Below are 10,671 nucleotides of genomic sequence, written 5' to 3'. Positions count from 1 at the left end.
GAATTTGACTAATATATAATCACCAATTAAAATGAAAACATTAACCCTCAACTCAGCACCTATCAGCTTACTTCCAATCAGCAGCAAGGTCGTGGAATCCATCGTTGCAGGTGATATAAAATCATTCCTTTTCTCCAACAACCTCATCTCAGATTCCTAATCTTCAATAAGGATCTCTGACTCCAAGGCCTTTAAAATCATTGGAATCTCTCACAATGAAACGGTCTATGGGCCTATCACTTCGCCATCACCGACATGGTCTCTGCCTTCTACGGCCTCCTCTCTGGACTTCTGCTTCAGGGTTTTTTGCACGTGTGGTGAAATCTGAGCTTAAACAGAAATCTGAAAACGAAATCTGAAACATCACCCCTGATACAGCCAATACAGGGAAGAAGAGGAGAACAACACCAGGGTGTGTCCGTCAGTCAGTCAGTTAGTGTGTGTGTGTCCTCCATAACTCCAAAACCATGGAACCTAATGGCCCCAAACTTTGCATGCATACTTCTCAAACTCTCACAGAGTGCATGAATGACAGCTGGGTGTTAGGGTGTGTTTAAACCCCCTTCTGAAGCCAATTTAGGTTCGTGCTCATCACAAAAACAAAACAAAATAAGCCTTACAAAAATAGCGGTGCGCCATCTTGGTCAGCCCCTTGGCACATCGCTGGGTTCTTAAGCCGCCATTTTGTTTCGGCCTATGCGAACGTGCCTTGCCTTGAAAACACAATAGACTCACACAGACTAATTGCAATATATAATCAAAATATTATTTTACATTTGATAATTGGAGCATATGGACTAATTAGGTGTTTTTATTTAATATATTATATTATAAATATATTTTTTGAAAACAGAATCAAGGCTCGTGTAAGAGTAAACACATTGAACATGAAAACATGCACAGACACATAAAAACATACAATGAAGGGAGCGGGAGACAAGAGGGGGAGAGAGAGGGAAGCACATAAGCACAACAACAGTAGTGAACAGGGATGTCGGTAGATCTGTGGAAGGGGGAGGGCTAGGGAGGAGGGAGAGGTACACGGTATAAAGCAAATGAGCACTTCTAGGAATTTCAGGAAAGAAGTTGGGGATTGAAAGAGGTGGATTTGGGGTATTTTAACGGGGGTAGAAAAGATCAAGGCTTGGATGGGGGAAGATAAGAGATGGTGGTGAACAGCTGTTTTAAAGACCCGGAGGGAGGAGTGGGATTGAAGAGAGTGTGGGGAGTTTGTTCCAGAGGCGGGAAAAAAGAGGAATGAAAGAGTGAAGGTGAACAGAGAGTCTTGATTTAGGCAGTTTCACGAGAAAAGGGTTGCTGGCAGATCTTGTGCACGCAGGAATATTTGGGGGACAGAGCACAGAGAGAGTTGGGGGAGCTAGGCCAGAGAGGAGTCGGTAGAAGACAGAAAGCCTGCGGTGAGAGAGAAAAAGGCCCTCAGAATCAGCTTCATCACGGGAGATTGCAATGATTCTGAAAGCTTTGGCTTCAACAGCGTGAAGCCGAGCTAGGTGTGAGGCAGGAGCACCAGCCCAAAGGGGAGAGCAGTACTCCATTGAGCTGTGGATGAAAGCTTTGTATGTGGTGAGGAGCTCAGAGGTGCCCAGAAAGGACTTCGTACGATGGAGAATGCCCAGTCGGTGACTGGCTTCGGGGGCCAGCTTGGAAATGTGGTTTTCCCAGGAAAGATCATGGCAGATAGTGAGACCCAAAAGCTTGAGTGACCGAACTTCTTCAAAAGGATTGTTCAGAAAGTAGATGGGAGGGTTATCCAGGCAGTCTTTTCAGAGAGACAAAGTGAGAGTGTGAGATTTGTCAGGATTGAAAGACATGTTCCGCTTGTTTAACCAGTTTGTGATATTGTCCAGGTCTGCAGAGAGTGAATAGGCTGCTGCCTGCCAATCTGAGGGTTGAGATAAGGAGCGGCCGAGAGTGGAGTCATCAGCAAAGAGATGGAGAGGATTTTCCAGAAGGTCGGAGAGATCATTAATGAAAACCAGAAAAAGCACAGGGCCCAGAACACTGCCTTGGGGAACTCCAGGCTGAACAGGAAGATGAGAGAATAAGAGATGGGAGAATTCCATTTAGGGCCACACGTTGACTACGACCAGAGAGGAAGTCCGCAAGCCATGCGTGGAGGTTTCCATGGATACCATAGGAGGAGAGTTTGGTGAGCAGAACTGGGTGCCAGACCGTATCGAAGGCACGAGATATGTCAAGGGAGACAGCTCTGATTTCCTGTTTGGCATTGAGAGCCTCCATCCATTGTTGATACAGCAGAAGCATAATGTCCAGAGTAGAGTGACCTGGTCTGAATCCAAATTGATGATCCGAGATCAAGCCATTGGAGAAGAGGAAGGATTTGATGTCAGAAGCGATGATTGATTCCATGACCTTGCTGATTATTGGGAGCAGACTGATTGGTCTGTAGTTGCATGGATCTGTTTTGCACCTTTCTTTTGAAAAGCGTTAATGTTGGCTGATTTCCAAGCTGATGGCAGATGACCTTGAGCAAAAGAGAGGGTTTAGAAAACAGAGAGAGGGTGAGATAGAGCGGCAGAGCAGGATTTTAGGACCTGTGGGCTGATGCCGTCTGGTCCAGTTGCAGAATCAGTCGAGGTTTGACAAAGACTTCTCCACCTTGTCAGGAGAAAAGGACACAGAGTCCAGGAGCAGTTGGGTTCGACTGGGTAAGGTGGGTACAGAGAGGAATGGGTTTGGGACACAAGATTTTGAGGCAAACACAGAGTTGAGGCATTCGGCTTTGTCACGTGCAGAGTCAGCTGTGTAGCCATTTGAGGTAAGGGAGGGGATGGAGGGGGAACAAACACCAAAAACGGATTTGACCAGATGCCACCAGGATTTGGAGGAAGGAGACAGGTTTGAGAGTTCAGTCTTGAAAGTAGAGAGATAGTGCTTCCTGGCTCTCCTGAGGGTAGACACACACTTGTCCCGAGCTTGGTGGAAGGAACTGAGATTGCCTTCAGTTGGATTTGCCTTCCGGAGGCAAAGGAAAGTTGTTTCAGGGCAACTGTCTCACCACAAGATTCAGTGTACCATGGACGGGATGAAGGGCATGACAACTGAAGACAAGATGGGATAAATCTGTGCATGAGAGAAAGCAAATCTCTTTGGAAGAATAATTCCCAGGAAGAGTTGATGTCAGAGGCAGTGGAGATGGGAGATCAGTCCAGATGATTGATGGCTGCTTGAAGATCATGCCAGTCGGCCTGAGTGAAATACCAGACTCGTCGACGCTGAGGAGGCTCTCTGAGAATGGCCAGAGAGATGTCCACTTTACCAAGCAAATGATCAGAAGAACCGATTGTAGCAGAAAAAGAGCAGCATACATTTTCAAGGAAGTTGTCATAACCAGGTCTCGAAGAGAAGAAGCTCCGTTGACTGAGATCCAGGTCGGGAAATTGACAGATTGTGTCAGTCCCAATGAGTCGCAGAAGTCCTTTGCTGAGATGCCATGGCTGGTGAGAGAGGAACACACACCCAGCCAGCTGGCATGATGACAGCTGAAGTCGTCACATATGAGGAAGAGAGAGTTGGAATGAGTGGATAAAAGTTGGTCCATGTTGTTAGACAGTGATATGTAAATGGAGTCATCACTGTTTGGAGGACGGTACAGAACACATATGAACAAAAGGTGGGAGCGAAGAGGAAGCCGTAGCCAGAGGTACTCCTGGTGGTGGGGTGGAGATAGGGCAGTGCAAGGAGAGTGAGGAAGATAATTTTTGATAAAGATAGCAACCCCACCACCAGGACGAGGCTCAGGTCTATCATACCGGAGGACGGAGTAACCAGGAAGAGATATTAAGGAATTAGAGACATCTTGAAGGAGGAAAGTTTCTGTTAAGCAGATTAAGTCTGGTTTGTCAGAAGCAACCTGTATGCAGAGACCAATCAGGTTTGAGCGAAGGCCCCGGATGTTTGAGGTCCATACCGTTAAGGAAGAGGGAAGGGGGAGCATCGGGTACAGGACAGGGGAGGGGAGGGGTATGGTAAGATGAGGGGTGAGAGGGGGAGGTAGGGAGAGCTGTTGATAGTGTGTCGGAGATTGCAGAAGAGCTCGGAGAAAGGGAAGGATGAGGAGGACAAAAGGTTTTATGGTGATGGGATGAGGCACAGTGAGGGGTTGTTTGAGGAGGAGCAGAGCAAAGTAGAAGGTTGGAGGAGGTGGAGGTATGAGATGGAAGAGAGAGGAAGTGGGGAGGAGGCAGCTTTGAGGAGGGGGAGGGTGGAAAATTGGAGAAAGATGGTAGGGGGGGGGGGAGATTTGAAGGGGAGGGTTGGGGAACGTTTTGAAGGGGAGGGGCCAGGGGGGAGTTTCTGAGGGGAGGGGCGAGGGGAGAGTATAGTAGGGGAGGGGCGAGGGGGAGAATTGAAAGGGTGGGGTGAGGCGGGTTTTGGAGTGGAGAGGTGAGGGGCGAATTTTGAAGGGGAGAGGTGGTGGAAGTTTTGAAGGGGAGGAGGGAGCTTTGAAGGGAAAGGGAATGGGGGAGATTTGGAGGGAAGGGGCGGGGGAGGGGAGTTTAGGGGGAGAGGGAAGAGGGGGGAGTTTATGAGGGGAGAGGCGAGGGGGGAGAATTGAAAGATAGTGGTGAGGGGGGAGTTTTGGAGGGGAGGGGTGAGGGGGGAGTTTAGGAGGGGCGGGGTGAGGGGGGAGTTTAGCAGGAGGGGGTGACGAGGGAGTTTCGGAGGGGAGGGGTGAGGAGAGGTTTAGAAATTGGACGATTAATGACAAACGAACATTCATTACAAACTGGGTTTATTGTGATTTTCAAGTCAGAGATCCATTTGAAAACGACAGAGGAGGGATGGAATGAAGGTGAGTTTAGAGAATGTAGAAAGGAAGAACTGTGAGAGATTGATTTTTTTTGACGTGGAAAGATTTGATGAGGAAATTGAAAAAAGCCTTTTAAATAGTAAGAAAAACAGCGTGTTGTAATTAACCACTGAATAAAACACTGCAGGGGAAAGTTTAAACATATTTAAATAATATTTCAACAAAACAGTGAAAAACAATCTGGGAAAAGTCCCTGAAGCGAGGGCGTGGATCTGAGAAAGAAGGAGAAAGGGTTGATTGAGTATGGTGGAAACTGGAGTTGGAAAAGTGAGTATCGGCTGGAGAGGTCGAAGAAAAAGGAGATAAAGGGGGCGGGTTGAGACAACAAGCAGGTGGTCGTGAGTGGAGACCGTGAGGAGAGAAGGAAATAAAAAAGTATTTTTTTTTTTTTGGTATTTGAAACGTTAGACAGCTGTGAGGGAAGGTCAGGGGAGAAAAGAAAATCAAAGAAAAAAGCAATACAGCAAAGGAAAGAACTTAAATTTACAAAATACCGACAGGGTACCCTATCAACCCTAACAACAAGTTTGCACGAACTACAAACCAAGACTAACTAGAAACACAGTAACACATGCACAATAAAATAACCAGTGGAGATTTGACAGACACAAATGGGGAAATATTTAAACTTTGATGACGTGAAGAGCTTGAAGGATGCTTTTTCACCGGAGGAACCGGAAGCAGAGGTTAAACAGCTTCACTGAGCTGGTTTCATTGAGTGAAACAAAAAGAATTGCCATGCCTTGCCTTGGAAACACGATCTCCTCTCATGGAAAAATTAAAGTTAATAATAAAAATAAATTATTTCGGATTTGAGGATCGGAGCATGTTAACTAATTAAGTGTCGAAATCTGGAGTGAAATCTGACAACCTGAAGAAGTTAACGAAGTTAACTAAGCATATATACCTATTTACTTTAAGCAAGCAAGGCTCTGATCCCTTCTCCATATTTACACAAGAAAATGTGAAATTGCCAAAGCATTGAACTTAACTTTTTTACTGTTCAGATAATTATATTGAGTTAAAAAAGGATTAAGGAATGTGCCAAAATGAACTAGCTTCATTGAACTGGTTTCATTGAATGCAATGATAATAATTAACCACCTGGGTCACTGCAAAGGCCACGGCTGGGTTTTCTGTGGGGAATCTCCGGAGTTAGGAAGACATCAATTAAATTGAAGATCGAATGAAAGGAACGAACGATTAACAAAACAAGAGGGTTGGGGTGAGTAAAGTAATGGACTAGGGTGAGTAAAGCAACTTCGAAAAATTCTCACTCAATTTCTTTTTCTGTCAGGAACGCATTCCCCTTTAATAGTCAATGGGATTTTGAAGTTTGATTTAAACAATGTTTTCCTAAAGCAAAAATCTCTAAAGCAAATACTTGGAAGTACCTGTACATCAATAAATGCATGTATACATATACGTGTACGTGTGTGTTTGTATATATTTGTGTGTGTATATATATATATATCTGTGCAGCGTCTGTCCTGTCCTGTGTTGTGTTGTGTTGTGACTGAACTACTTTCTCAAACTTTTGTGAAATCGTACCAAACTTCTGGTATGCACATATCTCTCCCGTCGGTATGTCCTAACGGTATTTTTTTTGAAAAATTTTCCAATTATTATTATTATTATTTTTTGGAATTTTTTGGGGGAAAAATTTTTTTTCAACCTAAATTGTTAATAAAATGTGATATCACGTATATTACAAATACATTTGTGCAAAATAATTGTTTGAATTATGATTGGTTTAAACCATGACAAAACGGCAACTCGAGTAGTCATTTATCTATAGATCTACACATCTGGGCAGTGTCTGTGTTGTCACTTAACGACTCCCTCAAACTTTTGTTTCCGTGGTTGTGAAGTGTTTTTAATAACGTTGTGGTGGTTTTGAATCACGTGGTGGTGAGGTATTTTGAATCACGTGGTGGCGAGGTGTTTTTATTACGTGTTTTATGGCTGTGAGGTGTTTTCAATTTTGTGGTGGTGAGGTATTTTTAATTTCGTGGTGGTGAGGTGTTTTGAATTACTTGGTGGTGAGGTGTTTTTAATCACGTGGTGGTGAGGTGTTTTGAATTACGTGGTGGTGAGGTGTTTTGAATTACGTGGTGGTGAGGTGTTTTGAATTATGTGGTCATGAGGTATTTATAATTACGTGGTGGTGAGTTGTTTTTAATTATGTGGTGGTGAGGTGTTTTGAATTAGTTGGTGATGTGGTGTTTGGAATTACGTGGTGCTGAGGTGTTTTGAATTACTTGGTGGTGAGGTGTTTTTAAATGACGTGGTGGTGAGGTGCTTTTAATTTTGTGGCTGTGAGGTGTTTTTATTATGTGTTTTATGGCTGTGAGGTGTTTTTAATTTTGTGGTGGTGAGGTGTTTTTATTATGTGTTTTATGGCTGTGAGGTGTTTTCAATTCCGTGGTGGTGAGGTGTTTTAAATTACTTGGTGGTGAGGTGTTTTAAATTATGTGTGGTGAGGTGTTTTGAATTACTTGGTGGTGAGGTGTTTTGAATTACTTGGTGGTGAGGTGTTTTGAATTACTTGGTGGTGAGGTGTTTTAAATTACTTGGTGTTGAGGTGTTTTGAATTACTTGGTGGTGAGGTGTTTTGAATTACTTGGTGGTGAGGTGTTTTGAATTACGTGGTGATGAAGTGTTTTGAATTACTTGGTGGTGAGGTGTTTTGAATTACGTGGTGGTGAGGTGTAATTGTCCCAAATTTCCAGTCTGCACCTACCCCTCCCCTATGTATGTGCTGAGGGGTTCTTTCTTGAAAAAAAACATTCAACCTAAATTGCCTATAAAAATGTAATATCACAAACACAACAAATACATTTGTGCAAAATAATTGTTTGTATTATGATTGGTGAAAATCATGACAACACAGCAACTCAGGTACAGTCATTATCCTCAGCTAAAATAAGCCCATTCATCAGTAACGACGCTTGGTGAGGCGAGCGTAGCGAGGCGATCCAAGCTAGTATATACAGTCACGTGAAAAAGTAAGTACACCCCATGTAAAGTTTTGACTTTTTCAACATATTTCAACATACAGCTATTTGATCTTCATTTCAACAATATTGATAGATAAAGGTGATATAATATAACAAATATCATGAAACATTAATTTACATTTTGTAGTCCATTGTATAATTTAAATAAACATAAATGCAAATTTCGCATGTGGAAAAAGTAAGTACACCCTTGGCTCTAATAGGTGGTATTGCCCCCATTGGCAGAAACAACCTCAAATAGGCGTTTCTTATAACTGTCTACCAGTCTCTGACATCGACTGGGAGAAATTATTGCCCACTCCTTCATGCAGAATTCTTTCAGCTGTGCGATGTTTGAGGGGTTTATTGCATGCACAGCTCGTTTCAAATCCCCCCACAACATCTCGATGGGATCTAGATCCGGGCTTTGACTTGGCCATTCCAGAACCCTCCATTTCTTTCTTTTCAGCCATTCCTTGGTGGATTTACTGGTACTAGGGCATGCCCGTACTATATATATATCTAAAATTATATCCCCCCCCTCTATTTACATGAAATGGTTTGGTCCATGAAATGTTTTGGTCCATTCGCAACGCCAAAGCGAACGGCGAACGCTTTACATGAAATGGTTTGGTCCATGAAATGTTTTGGTCCATTCGCAACGCCAAAGCGAACGGCGAACGGCTTGCGAGTACAGTGACAATCCCCCCCCCCCCCCCTCTATTTACATGAAATGGTTTTAATTAGTTTTAAAACATAGTTTAACGCCAACATATGGCATGCACGTACCCGTACTATCCGTAATGGCGCACGCTCTCACAGGAGCTCCGGAAGGTCGCATATCGCAGGAAAGCGAAAGAATCGCAAATTAGTTTTAATTAGTTTTATAATTAGTTTTAAAACATCGTTTAACGGCAACATAGTTTGCCGACGGGAAATAAATGAATACGCTCTCAAATGTGCCATCCGAGGCAGAGTGTGTTCGCCACGTTCGGCACACGTGATAGCTCGCTGCTCTCTGATTGGTTGAATCGTTTTTTGGACATAGCTCGGTAACTACTTCTGCGATTAATTTAAAACCTTGAAAAGGCACATCCTCGGGTCCCCAGCAATATACCTGGCAAGTTTCAAGTATATCGGACCGGTAGTTGTCGAGAAACAGCGGTCACAGACATACAAACAAACAAACAAACAAACATACACACAGAGATTACTGGAATTATAGATAGATGTTCAGGGTCATTGTCATGTTGCAAGGTACACCTTCAGTTGAGCGTCAACTTTTCCGACAGATGGCCTCACATTATCCTCAAGCACCCTCTGGTACAATGAAGAATTCATAGTGGATTATATGACGGTGAGCTGCCCAGGCCCTGATGCAGCAAAGCTGCCCCAAACCATAATATTTCCACCACCATGCTTTACAGTTGGTATCAGGTTCTTGTGGTCAAATGCTGTCTTTGGTTTTCGCCAAACATGTCTTCTGGTACTGTGGCCAAATAGCTCTTCGTTTGACTCATCTGTCCAGAGCACATTGTTCCAGAAGTGCTGGTCTTTGCCGAGGTGTTCATTGGCAAACTTTAGTCTTGCCCTGATGTTCTTTCTGGACAGCAAAGGTTTCCTCCTGGCACACCTCCCATGTAGATCAAATTTGTGCAGCCTCTTTCTAATGGTAGACTTGTGCACTTTGACATCAACAGTGGCAAGAGCTACCTGTAGGTTCCGTGATGACATTCTGGGGTTCTTAGAGACTTCTTTCAGCATCTTGTGGTCTGCTCTCGGGCTGAACTTGCTGGGGCGGCCTGGCCTGAACAAGTTGGCAGTTGTTTGGAATCTTCTCCACTTGTAGATGATCTTCCGGACAGTCGAATGATTGATTTCAAATTGTTTGGAGATCTTTTCAAATCCCTTCCCAGACTCGTAGGCATCTCTAACCTTCTTTCTGAAGGCATCAGAGAGCTCTTTTGATCTAGGCATGGTGACGCCGCACACTTCAACAACAAAGAGCAAACCAAACTAAATGTCTGAGGTTTAAATAAGACAGGTTCCTCCAAGATCCTCTCTAACGATGTTCTAATCATTTGCACCTGAGCTGGTGCACCTGATTCTAATTTTAGGTATTTGAAAGTAGTGATAAATGTAGGGGTGTACTTACTTTTTCCACATGCGAAATTTGCATTTATGTTTATTTAAATTATACAATGGACTACAAAATGTAAATGTTTCATGATATTTGTTATATTATATCACCTTTATCTATCAATATTGTTGAAATGAAGATCAAATAGCTGTATGTTGAAATATGTTGAAAAAGTCAAAACTTTACATGGGGTGTACTTACTTTTTCACGTGACTGTATATATATATAGTGATTTTGCCTAATTTGAATGATCGGTCAATGGGACGGACTCATTCCCATATGCTTTCTTTCTTTGCAGTTTAGTGTGAGCGATGGTGTAGCTCTGGGTAGCTCTTGATGGTCTTTGTGATAGCTTCATCCAAAGGAACAATTGGCTTATATCCCAAGTCTCGCTTGGCGTTTTCACAGCTGTAGTAGTGGTGTGTACTTGCGAGAGCCACGCGCATTGGTGTGAAGGTACCGGGTGAGAGATGGATTAATGGGCTCAGGAACACGCAGAGCCAGTATATTATCAGAGCAAATGAGTACACTAACAGATAGGGGATGTGTCTCCGAGGAGGCTCGTAACCTAGGCCTTGAAGCATCTGGCCCATGAATTTCCAAAAGCAGATTGGTTCATCGTTTGTCACATGGTATGCCTGTAAAAAAAAGGTGGACAAGGCAATAGAGGAGGGTTA

General features: G+C 43.5%; 1 protein-coding gene across 6 annotated transcripts in view; it reads right to left on the bottom strand.

The window, feature by feature from the left end:
• Positions 1-8,584: 8,584 nt before the first annotated feature.
• Positions 8,585-10,671, bottom strand: part of LOC137425723 (sterol-4-alpha-carboxylate 3-dehydrogenase, decarboxylating) — a 60,397-nt gene continuing 58,310 nt past the window's right edge. For all 6 annotated transcript variants that reach the window (XM_078777003.1, XM_068114457.2, XM_078777004.1 and 3 more), the window contains exon 7: positions 8,585-10,632. In XM_078777003.1, coding sequence (XP_078633129.1) covers positions 10,294-10,632 — 339 coding nt within the window. In that variant the 3' untranslated portion in view covers positions 8,585-10,293. The remainder of the gene's footprint in view (positions 10,633-10,671) is intronic.

The sequence above is a fragment of the Myxine glutinosa genome, chromosome 4 (genome assembly GCF_964187855.1).
Source record: "Myxine glutinosa chromosome 4, kmMyxGlut1.1, whole genome shotgun sequence".
Lineage (NCBI taxonomy): Eukaryota > Metazoa > Chordata > Myxini > Myxiniformes > Myxinidae > Myxine > Myxine glutinosa.
This window is presented reverse-complemented; position numbering and strand designations above follow the sequence as displayed.